The 18,134-nt window shown below is 40.1% G+C and overlaps 1 protein-coding gene across 3 annotated transcripts in view; it reads right to left on the bottom strand.

Moving 5' to 3' along the window:
* Positions 1 to 18,134, bottom strand: part of syk (spleen tyrosine kinase) — a 54,397-nt gene that overhangs the window by 19,360 nt on the left and 16,903 nt on the right. The window contains exons 1-4 of one of the 3 annotated variants that reach the window (XM_036976709.1): positions 11,281 to 11,295; positions 10,655 to 10,794; positions 1,755 to 2,227; positions 237 to 397 (exon numbers count right to left, since the gene is read on the bottom strand). In XM_036976709.1, coding sequence (XP_036832604.1) covers positions 237 to 397; positions 1,755 to 2,156 — 563 coding nt within the window. In that variant the 5' untranslated portion in view covers positions 2,157 to 2,227; positions 10,655 to 10,794; positions 11,281 to 11,295. Of the gene's footprint in view, positions 1 to 236; positions 398 to 1,754; positions 2,228 to 10,654; positions 10,941 to 11,280; positions 11,296 to 18,134 lie in introns of those variants that run through there. The other 2 variants (XM_036976710.1, XM_036976711.1) reach the window with 2 other exon arrangements.

Raw genomic sequence — 18,134 nt, forward strand, 5'->3', positions numbered from 1 at the left:
ATTTTTGTTAGGATCTCAAATAGAATTACAAAGTTTAAGTTAAGAGTAGATCATAGCTACTAACAGGACTTCACACAACCATGACACATAGTTTTTTAAGTAACCTTGTTGACTGGTGTTACACCTTATGGCAGGTTCATACATTTTTACACCTTACAGTTTTACCCGTGGCCATTCAAAAGCAAACCATGAGATGTTACAATAGACAGCCATAGTCATTTTAAGTGGCCCCTTACAGAAATTTGCCATTGGTGCGAGAGCCCATCTGGAGCCGTGATTCAGAGTCCTCACGTGTGATGGTGTGATGGAACCAGGGCATCTTCTCATGGGCGGTGGTGGCGACCAGCTTCTCCAGCTGAGGTCTCTGGCTAATGATGGCCTGCTCCAGGGCCGCACCCTGAGGACATAACACAATGACATCTGACCTGTCCCCGACCACTTTATGAACTTTATCAGTTCATATTTATGATAATGGTAAGATTAGACCGTTCTAAAATTGGGCAATGATAAGTTATTTGTATTGCTATCAATTGGTTATGGCCATTGAATACCAGGTAATCTTACAGTTTGTGATTTTAAAGTAATAAGATACTATAACTTTAACAGTCTCCCTCTCATCTTCAAGGAAAACTTGAAAAGCCTTCTGACTTATTGGACTATTGGGAAGCAAAATAGATTCCTATCTCTGACAACGTTTTCAAGTGTCCAACTGAGGTCTCTTGCTAATGATGGCCTGCACCCTGAGGACATAGCACAATGACATCTGACCTGTCCCCGACCACTTTATGGCTGCTTCAAGCAATAGGGAAGGTATACCATGATGGTAGAAATAGCCGACCCTAGCCTGCAGTTTTACAACTCATTTCCTGCTATTCTGTACATTTTGGCTTAGGGTGGAGAGAATTTTTTGCCGTTTTAAAGCAAGTTTGCTGCAATTCTACACATTTTGCCATTGGGCAGAGAGAAGATTTTTAAATTTTCTAACTAATTTCATGCAATTCTACTCATTTTGCCATGCGGTAGTGAGAAAAATCTGCAATTTTACAACTAATTTCCTGCTATACTACACATGTTGGCATAGGGTGGAGAGATTTTTGGTAACTTACCAAAATAAAAGTTTTTTTGCTGACATGGGCTTATTGAGAAAGAATATAAAAACTGCTGATACATTCAGAAATGGCACTTTATGTACTCTACTATTGTTACTCCAATTAAAATGAATCCTAATCAAATCAAATCAACAGTTAGTTGAGACCCAGTCTAAGTCTTCAGTCTGATAACTTTAGGCCCCCTCTACAGTAGTAACACATTTAAGACAGCATTGGGTCCTTTCCCTTTCAATCAATCACTATTTCATTTACCTTTATTTTGGTCACTAAAGTTGGTATAGAGTAACAACATGGCATTAAGGTTCACTTCAGGTAAAGTCAGGTGTAAAATAAATACATTAATGAAGGAATAAATTAATAAACCAACCAACCAACTAACCGATGAATGAATGAATGAAGGAATGAATCAATGAATAAATGAAGGAATGAATCAATGAACCAATTAATAAATGAATCAATGAATCAATGAATTAATGAAGGAATGAATCAATGAAACAATGAATAAATGAAGGAATGAATCAATGAATTAATGAAGGAATGAATCAATGAACCAATGAATAAATGAAGGAATGAATCAATGAATTAATGAATGAACCAACCAACAAACTAATCAGTGAATCAGTCAACCCAAGTATTTCTACTAACCTGAAGGTTCCAGGTCTTCTTCACATACTCTCTGATCAGCTTCTCCTTGAGGTCCTCAAAAGGCCCCACCTTGGGCTGCATGCCCTTGGGCCTGTTGTAGGGCATCTTCAGCAGACACACCAGCCCTTCGCATTTCTGGGAGTGGTAGTCAATCACATCCACGGGGGTTCGGTGGCTCTTCCCCCCAACGATGGCGTACGTCTCGTTGAGCTCCCTCTCTATGGTATAGTGGTAACACTCCCGTCTGTAAGCCACTGACAGGGCGTAGCCCCCTAAGTAGCTCCGGCTCTGCCGTAGCAGGTACATGCCGTCGCCCATGCCCCCCTGTCGCAGGTAGTCCTCCGCGTCCTCACGGGTGATGTTGCCGTAAAAGAAGGGCAAGGCATTTACATTGTCGGCCATTTTGTCTCCTGGTTCTTGGCTGCACTGGAAATACCCGAAAGAAGCTTTGCTATGACTCTCTCAATGGAGACCTACGAGAGGGAACGGATTCAAAAGATCACGATACAGTGAAATGTGCAGGACACCTGTTGGTATCCGACCTGTGAGAATGTAGTACCTAACCATCATTTGACAACACACACATCTAACCCCACTCAAAGCTTCTGTAAAACCTATTTTACTAATACTTGCATTTACTGATGATGACAGATATTGTGTAGTAGTTAGTACTATCTAACCAATTATACCTACACTGTTATTACACTGTACCTGACAAGTGCCAGCCATGTAACTACTGTTCAATGGGGGGTACAATATGGGACAGTTAATTCCATAGACAGAACTTACATCAACATATTGACTATGGCTAATTCGACATGTTGAATAAAAGGTTAATATAGTTCAAACCCAACATTAATAATGCTACTGTGCTATATGACTGATACAAGGAAGTTCCAAAAGACAGGACAGCCTCATCACACAGTAACTCAACAGTAAATGCCTATGTGGCAGACGTAGTGTGAAACACGCCCGCAACACTTCACTGCATCTCTGAGCAGAATTCAGTGAGCCGTGTTCACACACAGCATGACAACCAGATAGCACAACCCCAGAGTCTCTACTGCAGCATGTTCATTTGACATTTCTAGTTATTTGGCAGACGCTCTTGTCCAGAGCGACTTACAATTAGTACATTCATCTTAAGATGAGGTGAGACACCAACACATCACAATCATATCAAGTACATTTTCCTCTCGTAAGTATTTATCAGCAAAGTCAATACTAGTGTGAAAAGACACGTTTCTTAAATAAGTGTTTCAGACATTTTCAGAAGATGAGCAGGGACTCCGTTGTCCTGACTTTAGGGAGAATCTTGTTCCACGATTGGGGTTCCATGACAGAGAAGACCCGAGGTGGCAGAACGGAGTTCTTGGGTAGAGATGTAGGGTTTGAGTATGACTTGAAGTTAAGGGGTAAGCACTAAAGGTCTTGCAGATGATGTGCTCTTCGACTGGAAGTTAGTGGAGGAGCGGCGTGACAAGGGAGAACTTAGGCAGGTTGAACACCAGGCGGACTATGGCATTCTGAAGAAGTTTCAGGGGTTTGATGGTACCTGCAGGTAAGCCCAGCCAACAGAGAGTTGCAGTAGTCTAGACGGAAGATGACAAGTGCCTGGATTAGGACCGGCGCCGCTTCCTGTGTGAGGAAAGGTCATACTCTATGTTGTAGAGCATGAACCTTCGGAAGCGCATCACTGCTTTGATGTTTGCAGGGAATGACAGGGTGTTGTCAAGGGTCACACCTATTTTTTGAGGTTGGAATTTAGCACGTATAGCTCATTAACACGTAGGGCGCAACGATTGGTGTCACCTCGTTAAGTCAGTATGAGTCACACCTGTGCTGGTTGCCATCTTGTTTGCGGGAAGGTGTTTCACCTATGCTGGTTGCCATCTCGTTAGTGGGAAGGTGTTTCACCTATGCTGGTTGCCATCTCGTTAGAGGGAAGGTGTTTCACCTATGCTGGTTGCCATCTCGTTAGAGGGAAGGTGTTTCACCTATGCTGGTTGCCATCTCGTTAGTGGGAAGGTGTTTCACCTATGCTGGTTGCCATCTCGTTAGAGGGAAGGTGTTTCACCTATGCTGGTTGCCATCTCGTTAGAGGGAAGGTGTTTCACCTATGCTGGTTGCCATCTCGTTAGAGGGAAGGTGTTTCACCTTTGCTGGTTGCCATCTCATTAGAGGGAAGGTGTTTCACCTATGCTGGTTGCCATCTCGTTAGAGGGAAGGTGTTTCACCTATGCTGGTTACCATCTCGTTAGAGGGAAGGTTTTTCACCTATGCTGGTTGCCATCTCGTTAGAGGGAAGGTGTTTCGCCTATGCTGGTTGCCATCTCGTTAGAGGGAAGGTGTTTCACCTATGCTGGTTGCCATCTCATTAGCGGGAAGGTGTTTCACCTATGCTGGTTGCCATCTCGTTAGAGGGAAGGTGTTTCACCTATGCTGGTTGCCATCTCATTAGCGGGAAGGTGTTTCACCTATGCTGGTTGCCATCTCGTTAGAGGGAAGGTGTTTCACCTATGCTGGTTGCCATCTCGTTAGAGGGAAGGTGTTTCGCCTATGCTGGTTGCCATCTCATTAGAGGGAAGGTGTTTCACCTATGGATGCAAAGACTGATAGTCCATGAGATGAACATGATCAGTTCATATTTATGATAAAGGTAAGATTAGACCGTTCTAAAATTGGGCAATGATAAGTTATTTGTATTGCTATCAATTGGTTATGGCCATTGAATACCAGGTAATCTTACAGTTTGTGCTTTTAAAGTAATAAGATACTATAACTTTAACAGTCTCCCTCTCATCTTCAAGGAAAACTTGAAAAGCCTTCTGACTTATTGGACTATTGGGAAGCAAAATAGATTCCTATCTCTGACAACGTTTTCAATGGTAACTTAGCAATTGGTGAAGGAATTAAACTGATGAGTCATGCTAATTCTTTGGAGGAAAGTGTATGAGGTAGTAACCCTGGCCTGAGGACAGACAGGTATTACCCCTGGCCTGAGGACAGACAGGTATTACCCCTGGCCTGAGGGCAGACAGGTATTACCCCTGTCCTGAGGACAGACAGGTAGTAACCCTGGCCTGAGGACAGACAGGTAGTAACCCTGGCCTGAGGACAGACAGGTATTACCCCTGGCCTGAGGACAGACAGGTAGTTACCCTGGCCTGAGGACAGACAGGTATTACCCCTGGCCTGAGGACAGACAGGTAGTAACCCTGGCCTGAGGACAGACAGGTATTACCCCTGGCCTGAGGACAGACAGGTATTACCCCTGGCCTGAGGACAGACAGGTATTACCCCTGGCCTGAGGACAGACAGGTATTACCCCTGTCCTGAGGACAGACAGGTAGTAATCCTGGCCTGAGGACAGACAGGTATTACCCCTGGCCTGAGGACAGACAGGTATTACCCCTGTCCTGAGGACAGACAGGTAGTAACCCTGGCCTGAGGACAGACAGGTAGTAGCCCTGGCCTGAGGACAGACAGGTATTACCCCTGGCCTGAGGACAGACAGGTAGTTACCCTGGCCTGAGGACAGACAGGCATTACCCCTGGCCTGAGGACAGACAGGTAGTAACCCTGGCCTGAGGACAGACAGGTAGTAGCCCTGGCCTGAGGACAGACAGGTAGTTACCCTGGCCTGAGGACAGACAGGTATTACCCCTGGCCTGAGGACAGACAGGTAGTAACCCTGGCCTGAGGACAGACAGGTAGTTACCCTGGCCTGAGGACAGACAGGCATTACCCCTGGCCTGAGGACAGACAGGTAGTAACCCTGGCCTGAGGACAGACAGGTAGTAGCCCTGGCCTGAGGACAGACAGGTAGTTACCCTGGCCTGAGGACAGACAGGTATTACCCCTGGCCTGAGGACAGACAGGTAGTAACCCTGGCCTGAGGACAGACAGGTAGTTACCCTGGCCTGAGGACAGACAGGTATTACCCCTGGCCTGAGGACAGACAGGTAGTAACCCTGGCCTGAGGACAGACAGGTATTACCCCTGGCCTGAGGACAGACAGGTATTACCCCTGGCCTGAGGACAGACAGGTATTACCCCTGGCCTGAGGACAGACAGGTATTACCCCTGTCCTGAGGACAGACAGGTAGTAATCCTGGCCTGAGGACAGACAGGTATTACCCCTGGCCTGAGGACAGACAGGTATTACCCCTGGCCTGAGGACAGACAGGTATTACCCCTGTCCTGAGGACAGACAGGTAGTAACCCTGGCCTGAGGACAGACAGGTAGTAGCCCTGGCCTGAGGACAGACAGGTATTACCCCTGGCCTGAGGACAGACAGGTAGTTACCCTGGCCTGAGGACAGACAGGCATTACCCCTGGCCTGAGGACAGACAGGTAGTAACCCTGGCCTGAGGACAGACAGGTAGTAGCCCTGGCCTGAGGACAGACAGGTAGTTACCCTGGCCTGAGGACAGACAGGTATTACCCCTGGCCTGAGGACAGACAGGTAGTAACCCTGGCCTGAGGACAGACAGGTAGTAACCCTGGCCTGAGGACAGACAGGTATTACCCCTGGCCTGAGGACAGACAGGTAGTAGGCCTGGCCTGAGGACAGACAGGTATTACTTATATTCATTATATTTCCTACTGACTGTGAAGTGTACTTTCAATACTACTGTACTGTGGGTGTTTAATTGGAACTTAAGAAGAGAGTCCTATTTACAGTAAGTCGGTGGTAAGTCATGACACTCATCCATCCAATAAACTATTTATTTCCTCTCCCAAGTTCCTTTTTATTGTGGTCACTCACTGCAGACACAATAACACATTTGCTTCATGTACAGAGCCTTCAGAAAGTATACACAACCCTTGACTTGTTCTACATTTGTTGTGTTACAGCCTGAACTTAAAATGGATTAAAACTGGCCTATACTCAATACCCCATAATGTCAAAGTGGAATTATGTTATTTGAAATGCTTACAAATTAATGAAAAATGAAAACTTAAAATGTCTTTAGTCAATAAGTATTCAACTCCTAAGTCTAAATAAGTTCAGGAATAAAGAAGTGCTTAACAAGTCACATAATAGTTTGTAAGGACTCACTCTGTGTGCAGTAATAATGTTAAACATGATTTTTTTTATGACTACCTCATCTCTGTACCCCACACATACAATTCATTATCTGTAAGGTCCCTCAGTCGAGCAGCAAATTTCAAACACAGATTTAATCACAAAGACCAGGGAGGTTTTCCAATGCCTTGCAAAGAAGGGCACCTATTGGTAGATGGGTAAAAAAAGCAGACATTACATTTCCCTTTGAGCATGGTGAAGCTATGAATTACACTTGGATAGTGTATCAATCCAACCAGTCACTACAAAGATACAGATGTCCTTCCTAACTCAGTTGCTGGAGAGGTAGGAAACCATTCAGGGATTTCACCATGAAGCCAATGGTGACTTTAAAACAGTTACAGAGTTTAATGGCTGTAATAGGAGACAACGGAGGATGGATCAACAATATTGTAGTTACTCTACAATACTATCCTAATTGTGAAAATAAGGAAGCCTATATACATAAAACAAAATATTTCAAAACATGCATTCTGTTTGCAACAAGGCATCTAAAGTAATACTGCAAAAAATGTGGCAAAGCAATTCACTTTTAGTCCTGAATACAAAGTGTTATGTTTGGGGCAAATACAATACAACATATTACTAAGTACTACTCTCCGTATTTTCAAGCATAGTGGTGGCTATATCATGTTATGGGTATGCTTGTTATCGTCAAGGACTGGGGAGTTTTTCAGGATACAAAATAAATGGAATGGCGCTAAAGCACAGGCAAAATTCTAGAGGAAAACCGGGTTCAGTCTGCTTTCCACCAGACACTGGGAGATGAAGGCCAAATCTACACTGGAGTTACTTGCCAAGAAGACCGAGAATGTTCCTGAGTGGTTTTGACTTAAATCTACTTGAACAAATGTGGCAAGACCTGAAAATGGTTGTCTAGCAATGATCAACAACCAATTTGACAGAGCTTGAAGAATTGTTTTTTTAATAATAATGGGCAAATGTTGTTTCCAAGTGTGGAAAGCTCTTAGAGACTTACCCAAAAAGATGCACAGCTGTAATCACTGCCAAAGGTCCTTCCACAAAGTATTGACTCAGGGGTGTGAATACTTATGCAAATTAGATATGTCTGTCATTTTATTTTCAATACATTTGCAAAAATGTCTAAAACATGTTTTCACTTTGTTATCATGGGGTATTGTGTGTAAAAAAATCTATTTCATCCATTTTGAATTCAGGCTGTAACAAAGCAAAATGTGGAACACGATCAGGGGGTATGAATAATTTCTTAAGGCACTGTAAGTGACCTAGAAAAATGCTGACAAACGGTCTCAAATATAACTAAACTAACTTAACCATAGATACATTGAATTAACGGAGGTTACAAATCATTAACAGAATTCAGTTCTAATTGGTAATGCATACATTTTAGACTCAACATGGCTGGGTTTCTACAAACATTCTACAATGAACTGAAGACAATGGAAGATAGACATCCTGTTGTAGCCTCAAACTAGCAACCCATCAAAGACAGATAGACGGACGCAGAGGTGTGAACTAGCCTTTTACTGAAAAAAAACTGAAAACTTCAGATGCTAAAAAAGAAGAGTGAGGAGGATGAATATATAAAAGCTCTGTGTTCATATAGGACAAGGAGTCAGTACCACAAAATATTCAAATAGAAAGCACTACAACTGTTTGGTACAAAAAGGTCATTGCTATGGTAACCATGCCCCCCAAAGCAGCACAAGAAGACAAAAATAATGAGTTGCACATTTTTTTTAAATGTACATTTTACAGTTTAATTATTAAAGCTATTTTCCTTGTATTTACTTAGAAATGGTAAAAGGCCATTACACAATAATCTCATGATAAGAAAGTTATCTTTCTTGTTTCCAACGAGTACCATTTTTTAAGAAGTTAAGAAATGTCTTGTGTTCTGTGAATTAAGAACCAGAACGTACCAACTGTTATAATGTGAAACTGGAACTACCTGTTTTGTATTCTAAATACAGACTGTTAAAATAACACTCTTCCTGCAACAAGTTATGTTTCATTAAACTCAAAAATATTTATTCTTTCTACATTTCTTTAAAAAACGAAGTTGGACCACGTGAAATTACATGGGTATTGACTGTCAATGGAAACCTAAGAAGTCAATCAATTCAATTCCTGTCTAGCTTTTATCTATAAACCTTTGACATTTAATTGATCTCTCTTTGGTTGTTCCTTTTATGTATTAATAGGTAACTGAAATGAAGAAATGTTTTAGAGGTTCCAGCACAGCTTACACGCTGTACATTTGCACTACAGTATATTTCAAATGAATTCAATTCAAATACTCCAATTCATCCCACAAGGGACAATTTTGAAAGCAGGAGTGCTTTATTTAACTGTGAATTGGTGGACTCAAAATTTGTTTTAGCATCAACTAAAAATGATATTTGAGTGGATTTCAGAGTATCTTGTACTGCGTAATACCTCCATCTATTACTACTGTATTTATTTTATCTTTATTTAACTAGGCAAGTCAGTTAATAACATTCTTATTTACAACGACAAACTGCCAAAAGGTAAAAGGCCTCCTGTGGGGGACGGGGGCCTGGGATAAAAAAAATATATTAAAAAATACAATATAAATATAGAACAATTATCACTAGAAATGAATTATAAACCAATATGAATTAGAAGAGGATGGATTTGTTTTTTTTATTGTAGGCCTCCTTTACAACAAGAAGTCGATCAGTTCTCACCCCAAAAATTTTATGAAAAAGTATCCAAACGTGGAAATGAAGAGATGAAAGATTAGACAGTGGCATCACATGTTCAAAACGAAAATGGTTTTGAGGCTGATTAGTCTTTCAAAGTTCAATCGTCTGCCAATGTACATCAAAAAGTATCAATTATTTTGAAAAATGTGTCTTTCTAATGCAACAAAGGCTAGCAAACCAAAGATCTTATCAATAGTCTTTTATGAGTAAAACATAAAAACAAAACCCAGGAACCAACAAGATGCATCTACAAGCTGCGGTGTATCAAGAAACATATGGAAATATCAATTCAATTCTTAAAAGTCTAAGCTGATTGATCTGTTGATTTGTGTGTATTGTAGTGAATTGTTAGATACTACTGCACTGTTGGAACTAGGAACACAAACATTTCACTACACCAGCAAAAACATCTGCTAAATATGTGTATGTGACCAATACAATTCAACGCCAAAGTCCTCTCGGGTGATACCTACTAAGTGAGATCTGCCACAAAGATCATTCTCAATTCAGAGATGAATCTTAGGTCAGCACAAACAAATCATCACACCACACCACAAATTATGTGCTGGAAAAAGTTATAAAAATTATATATAATGTTTTTCACCAGCGTACAATTCAATATATTACAAATCATATGATTTTTATCCATTGTTGTTGTTGTTATCATTCTTTAAAAAAAAGACTGATATTTAATTTACTCAAGAAATGTTAGTTAACACAATACTTTTTCACTGTGACCGAGCTCATCGAAATGTTTGGCTTGAAATGTGTTTAAGTTCTCCCTCAAAATGTGTTGAAAGGAACGCAGCAACAAAGCAAGACAACACTGACAAAAAACCCCGCACATATTTACTTAAAAGTTTAACAAAAAGTGAAGGAGTTGAATGAATCTTTGGTAAGACTGCTACTGTGCTGTACATCGTCAGACTACTCCAAGGCCCAGCCTGCTGATCCAGCAAGTCTCTGCACCCTGTTGCCTGACCCTAAACAATTGACCTTCCTAACAACAACAACAACAGTACTACCATCTCTGACCTCAAGCACAATATGAATCGAAACTTATCCAAACCATTATGTAAGGTGAATGGGACTTTACCTTGGAAGAAACGACTACTCCTCTGTTCCACTGCTTCTATCTGTGACCCTGCGCTGAGGCGACCATGTTCAACTGCTAAGCGGGCTGAGCAGGATGTGAGCAGGTCACTTCAAATGTTGCAACACCAGGAACCGTTTCGTCTGAGGGCCCACACATTTCAAAACACCACAATACAAGAGATATCAACTACAACAACACAATAATAAGTCAGTTTACTACTTTAATGAATACATATGTATGATATCCTCTCACACTGCAGTGAAGCACATAATATGCAGTATATTGTGAATTGGGAGTGTTTTTTTAGGCTTCCTCATTTTTTTTAAAAGTCGCTAGCTGCTACTTCCTGTCTTAATGACTTTACTTCCCTTTTTTAATCTGAAACACTGACCAGAGTGAATTTGCTTATTAATGTAGTGACTTAACGTGAACAACAATGAGAGCAGTTGAAAAGTAAAGTGTGAAGAATTGATGCTGAAGCCAAGTGAAATTAAATGCATTTGCTCTCAATTTAGATAAAAGCTTTTTACAATATGTTGCTTCATTTTCTTTTCATTTTGTAAATCTTTTTTTCTTCTTCCAAATGAATCAGATTCAAGACAGTCTTGATATTGGTCATACCTTACCTATGCATTAATGTACAGCACTTTATACTCCATACTTATCTAGTTCTAGACTTATTCACCGTGACAGACAGTCGAATGCTGAAGGTACTTGATTGTTGTAAACAAAAAACAAATTCATAAAAAAATGTAATTGAAAGGAATTGAATGTAAAAACGTAATCTTCGATAGTCGGACAGCTGCAAAAGTTATAGTAGACGTCTTTAATACTTCCACTAAAAATACCCTGTTACTGTTGTTGTCATAAAATAGCTTCAACTGTTGTGTGTGTGTGTGTGTGTGTGTGTGTGTGTGTGTGTGTGTGTGTGTGTGTGTGTGTGTGTGTGTGTGTGTGTGTGTGTGTGTGTGTGTGTGTGTGTGTGTGTGTGTGTGTGTGTAACCAGTCATGTATCCCAATCAAGCCACATTGACTGCACAACTCAGGAAGTCACAGCTGGGGTGCTATTCATACACAGTTAGCTTGGAACATGTAATGCCCACTGAACACCCTCAAAATATGTTAATGCCAAAGTTCAGCAGATACATTTGTAAAAAACTGTCAACAACTACAAACATCCTCACTTGCTTATCAAACATATGGGGAATATACATATTGAGTATGTACTCATAGACAAGAAAAGCATTACCCACTCATTACCCACTCATTACCCACTCATTACCCACTCATTACCCACTCATTACCCACTCATTACCCACTCATTACCCACTCATTACCCACTCATTACCCACTCGAAGCACTGCACTTTGTCATTCATAACAGTTTGCACGAGCATATGACAGCAACAGCACGTTAACACAGATATAGCCTATTATGGAATCTACTGCACGTTAACAGAGATACTATGGAATCTACTGCACATTAACACAGAGATATTGTGGAATCTATTGCCCATTAACACAGAGATACTATGGAATCTACTGCACGTTAGCAGAGATACTATGGAATCTACTGCACGTTAGCAGAGATATTATGGAATCTACTGCACGTTAGCAGAGATACTATGGACTCTACTGCACGTTAGCAGAGATACTATGGAATCTACTGCACGTTAACACAGAGATACTATGGAATCTACTACTGCACGTTAACACAGAGATACTATGGAATCTACTGCACGTTAACACAGAGATACTATGGAATCTACTGCACAGTAACACAGAGATACTATGGAATCTACTGCCCGTTAACACAGAGATACTATGGAATCTACCTCACATTAACACAGAGATACTATGGAATCTACTGCACGTTAACACAGAGATACTATGGAATCTACTGCACATTAACACAGAGATACTATGGAATCTATTGCACGGTAACACAGAGATACTATGGAATCTACTGCACATTAACACAGAGATACTATGGAATCTATTGCACGTTAACATAGAGATACTATGGAATCTATTGCCCATTAACACAGAGATACTATGGAATCTACTGCACATTAACACAGAGATACTATGGAATCTACTGCACGTTAACAGAGATACTATGGAATCTACTGCACGTTAACAGAGATACTATGGAATCTACTGCACGTTAACACAGAGATACTATGGAATCTACTGCACGTTAACAGACATACTATGGAATCTACTGCACATTAAGACAGAGATACTATGGAATCTACTGCACATTAACACAGAGATACTATGGAATCTACTGCACATTAAGGCAGAGATACTATGGAATCTACTGCACATTAACACAGAGATACTATGGAATCTACTGCACATTAACACAGAGATACTATGGAATCTACTGCACATTAACACAGAGATACTATGGAATCTACTGCACATTAAGACAGAGATACTATGGAATCTATTGCACGTGAACACAGAGATACTATGGAATCTACTGCAAGTTAACACAGAGATACTATGGAATCTACTGCACATTAAGACAGAGATACTATGGAATCTATTGCACGTGAACACAGAGATACTATGGAATCTACTGCAAGTTAAAACAGATATGTGCTTGTGCGTGTGTCTGTTTGTGTGTGTGTGTGTGTGTGTGTGTGTGTGTGTGTGTGTGAGTGTGTGCGTGTGTGTAAAACCAGTCATGTATGCCAATCAGAGATACTATGGAATCTTATGAAGGGAAGAAAATGAATAAGTGCATGTAAATATGTGCTCACTAAGTCATTTTGATTTCTAACAGGAACAGGTTGCGACAATGGGCCCAAAGGTCTCTGGTCAAAAGTAGTGTACAATATAGGGAATAGGGTGCCATTTTAGACTCAACCAATATGTAGTGCTGAAATATTTGTTGCACAGTGATCACAAGTGATAACTGAACCAGTGCATACAATACTATTAAAAACTAAAAACGACATTTTAAGTGAGTTATTGGTTTGAAGCTGAAAAAGGAATGGAAATTCACAAGAGCACCAGCATGCCTACTCCACAGTAGCTATGTTGGTCTATTGTACTTCAAACAATGTGTTGCTTAGGATTCAAACCTTCTCACACAGCCTAATTCACACTCTTAGAGGTTGTTCTCCCACAATAATGTGATTTATACCACAGTATTAAATTGTTCACACACCACACTAGTCCCATTCCACTACCATTTAAAGCTTGTATGTTATTCTATGAAAACAAGCTTTGCGTTTATACTTACAAGACCATCATGCGAGATTGAGTAAGCTATTTTGTCTTGTAGTAAGGTGGTGACTGCTTGTATTTATTTAAACCTGTTTTATTTAGCAATACAAGTCATTGAGAAATAGTATATTTTATTTTCTTGTCAGTACAGTAGGTGTCCAACATAACAACATGTGCTGGTGTGTTGAACACAGTCACTCATAAATAGAGGGTTTAATGAGCCTGTTCTGCATTCCTGATTTCTTTAACCGTTAGTTTTGCAAACATGGTCCTGTTTAATCAAAATGCTGTGCTGATCAATGGCCACTTTATTACCTCTGTCATATTAATATGTAACTTAAAGTTGTGTGTCATTTAAAAAAAAGAAAAAATTAGCAATAAAGATGGTGACGCTACAATAATACACATTTACAAAAGGCCAATATCTAGAAATACTTACAGCCTAACGATCAGTGGTGGATGAAGTACTCAATTATCATACTTGAGTAAAAGTAAAGATTTTTTGATTTTATTTGATCATCTTTGTTTAACTATACCTTAATAGAAAATGACTCAAGTAAAATTGAAAGTCACCCAGTAAAATACTACTTGAGTAAAAAGTCCAAAAGTATTTTGTTTTAAATATACTTAAGTTTCAAAAGTAAATGGAATTGCTAAATTGTACTTAAGTATCAAACGTAAAGGTAAAAGTATAAACCATTTCAAATTCCTTATATTAAGCAAACCAGATGGCACGATTTTCCTTTTTTTTATTGATGGATAGCCAGGGGCACACTCCAACACTCAGACATAATTTACAAATGAAGTATTTGTGTCCAGTGAGTCCGCCAGATCAGAGGCAGTAGAGATGACCAGGGATGTTCTCTTGATAAGTGTGCTAATTGGACCATTTTCCTGTCAAAATGTAACGAGTACTTTTGGGTGTCATGGAAAATGTACGGAGTAAAAAGTATATGATTTTCTTTAGGAATGTAGTGAAGTAAAAGCAAAAGTTATTAAAAAAAAAGGTAAAGTAGAAATTCCCCAAAAATACCCACTTAAGCAGTACTTTAAAGTATTTTTACTGAAGTACTTTACACCACTGCCAATGATATATAGTACCAGTCAAAAGTTTGGACACACCTACTCATTCAAGGGTCTTTCTTTATTTTTTACTATTTTCTACATTGTAGAATAATAGTGAAGACATCAAAACTATGAAATAACACATATGGAATCATGTAGTAACCAGAAACGTGTTAAACAAATCAAAATATATTTTAGATTCTTCAAAGTAGCTAGTCTTTGCCTTGATGACAGCTTTGCACACTTTCGGCATTCTCTCTACCAGCTTCATGAGGAATGCTTTTCCAACTGACTTGAAGGAGGTCCCACATATGCTGAGCATATTGCTTAACCTATAATAATGTCTATCACGAGCGTTGTTTGGCACGATGGTAACGCATTCATCTTTTGATTAGACAAGAGTTCAAATCAAGACATCATTTTTTATTTAACTAGGCAAGTCAGTTAAGAACACATTCTTATTTACAATGATGGCCTAGGAACAGTGGGGTTACCTGCCTTGTTCAGGGGCAGATTTTTACCTTGGCAGCTCAGGGATTCGATCTGGCAACCTTTCAGTTATTGGCCCAACGCTCTATCCACCAGGCTACCTGCCGTCCCGAATGATTAATGAAATCTCATTCTAACCAATAATGGGGCATGCTCATTATAAATACATTGTGATTTAGTTTCGGTATCAGACTAACTTTTTTTAATGATTTTGTTTGCAGAGTATACAGGCTGGTAGCTTATCGCCAGTTCACCCTATGGGCACAAGAGGGAATTGGACAAGGTGTATGGCATGTCATCTCTGCGTGTGTCATCTCTTCCATAAGGCAGCATACCCAGAAGCAAGTGGCATTTACATTGGGTTTGAGTTAGAATAAAACCAGTTAATTTAGTGAATCAAGCCTCCTGTAACTTATTTCAAGACATATGCCTAATGCCTGCGCCTTACGTAAAAATAGTATTAGTTAGCTTGTCCTCCTATAGCAACAGGTTCAAGCGTAATCCAGATAAACTTGCTTTGAAGATAAAACTGCTTTCAGTGCGCACTAACCCCCTGTCGCTAGAGTAGTGACTTCAACTAGCGTTGGCTGCTATCTATTGGAAAGGAATAGTAAATACACTGGGCAACTAGTCAAAGGAGACTTTAATAATATATAACATTTAGCACACACCTTTATCCAAAGCGACCTGGCTACATGGTAGTGGAAACAGATCATAGAAACAGGATTACAAAAAATACATAGTCAATTACAGGGTTATTAAGGTGTTTTTACAAGTTTCAATGAAACAAAAAAGAGGATACACATGAAAGGCTTGTGATTGCAAGTCTTTGCCTCATGCACAACAGACAAACAACAGTGGCATACCTTAAAGGGGCAATCAGCAGTTACTACATCCATTTTGTTGCACTTATAAAAGTATGATATGTAACCACGGATTCTTGAAGAATTTAACTTAGAAATTCCTCGTGAGCTTTGATCAACTGTCAAACCCCAAATAAAAGTTCATTATACTCCAAACGTTTGTAACCAAAGAAAATATCAACAAACACAATGCAGCCTCAAAACATGGTTAAAACTCACTAATGGATGGTCAGTCTTTGCATCTATAGTTCTATGAATTTGAGAGTGGTTACATTTCTCCAGCCCCGATCCCTAAGCATTTTCCCTGAAAGAGGAGCAGTGAGGACGCTTTGTTATTGTTTCTACTGCTGATTGCCACTTTATGACGTTAAATACACACCAAAATATGTTACAGATGCTGTAAAAATGTCCCATCACTCAGACAGTTAGTGAATACACCGCATCCAGCACAGCACGGCTCAGCAATCAATCAATTCATACAGTGAGTTCTGTTCTTCACTCATCTCATTCTCACTCTCCGTCAGATCCATCTGTGGCAGATAGGGGCAGGACACGGTTGTATACTGATGGCCGTGAGCGCAGTCTAGCTGGGCCTTGAGCTCTTTAGTGATGGTCCCGGGTGGACCTCTTCTCCGCCACAGCACAGGAGCACTCGGGTCAATTTGGCATGCTGTACTAACTGTTCTTTCCCGTTGGTAGAAAACAAGTAAGGCATCTATTAGGCTATAGTTATAATCAAGATTCACTGCATATATTGTATTTTGTCCATTTTATATCCAATATGTCCTCAGGGATGACAGACTGTGTCTTGAAAAATAAACAATAGCCTTAGAAAAAACATGTACCTCCTTTACCTCTTCCTACACAGTCTCCTCCAGGATGAAAACCTTTTCAGGGATGATTTTATTCATTTTGTTTAACCTTTATTTAACTAGGCAAGTCAGTTAAGAACAAATTCTTATTTGCAATGATGGCCTACCCCGGCAAAACCTGGACGAAGCTGGGCCAATTGTGCACCGCCCTGTGGGACTTCCAATCATGGCTGGATGTGATCCTGAAAACAAACAAATGCTTTGTTAAGACAACTGAAGACAAATATATCAGTTGGTGTTAACAAGTTACCTGTCTTGTATGCTACACACACACACACACACACACACACACACACACACACACACACACACACATTTATTTTTCAGCAAACATTAGCTATGCCAACTTCAGTCTAGCTAAATGAGGTGGAGCTAACAAAACATTACAAAAACAAATCTGTCAACAAAATGTATTACAGTACTTGACTATCTGAGGTTGAAGCTAGCTACAGTAACTATTACAGTACTTGACTATCTGAGGTGGAAGATAGCTACAGTAACTATTACAGTACTTGACTATCTGAGGTTGAAGCTAGCTACAGTAACTATTACAGTACTTGACTATCTGAGGTTGAAGCTAGCTACAGTAACTATTACAGTACTTGACTATCTGAGGTGGAAGATAGCTACAGTAACTATTACAGTACTTGACTATCTGAGGTTGAAGCTAGCTACAGTAACTATTACAGTACTTGACTATCTGAGGTTGAAGCTAGCTACAGTAACTATTACAGTACTTGACTATCTGAGGTGGAAGATAGCTACAGTAACTATTACAGTACTTGACTATCTGAGGTTGAAGCTAGCTACAGTAACTATTACAGTACTTGACTATCTGAGGTTGAAGCTAGCTACAGTAACTATTACAGTACTTGACTATCTGAGGTGGAAGCTAGCTACAGTAACTATTACAGTACTTGACTATCTGAGGTTGAAGCTAGCTACAGTAACT

This window comes from Oncorhynchus mykiss, chromosome 5, assembly GCF_013265735.2.
Source record: "Oncorhynchus mykiss isolate Arlee chromosome 5, USDA_OmykA_1.1, whole genome shotgun sequence".
Taxonomy (NCBI): Eukaryota; Metazoa; Chordata; class Actinopteri; order Salmoniformes; family Salmonidae; genus Oncorhynchus; species Oncorhynchus mykiss.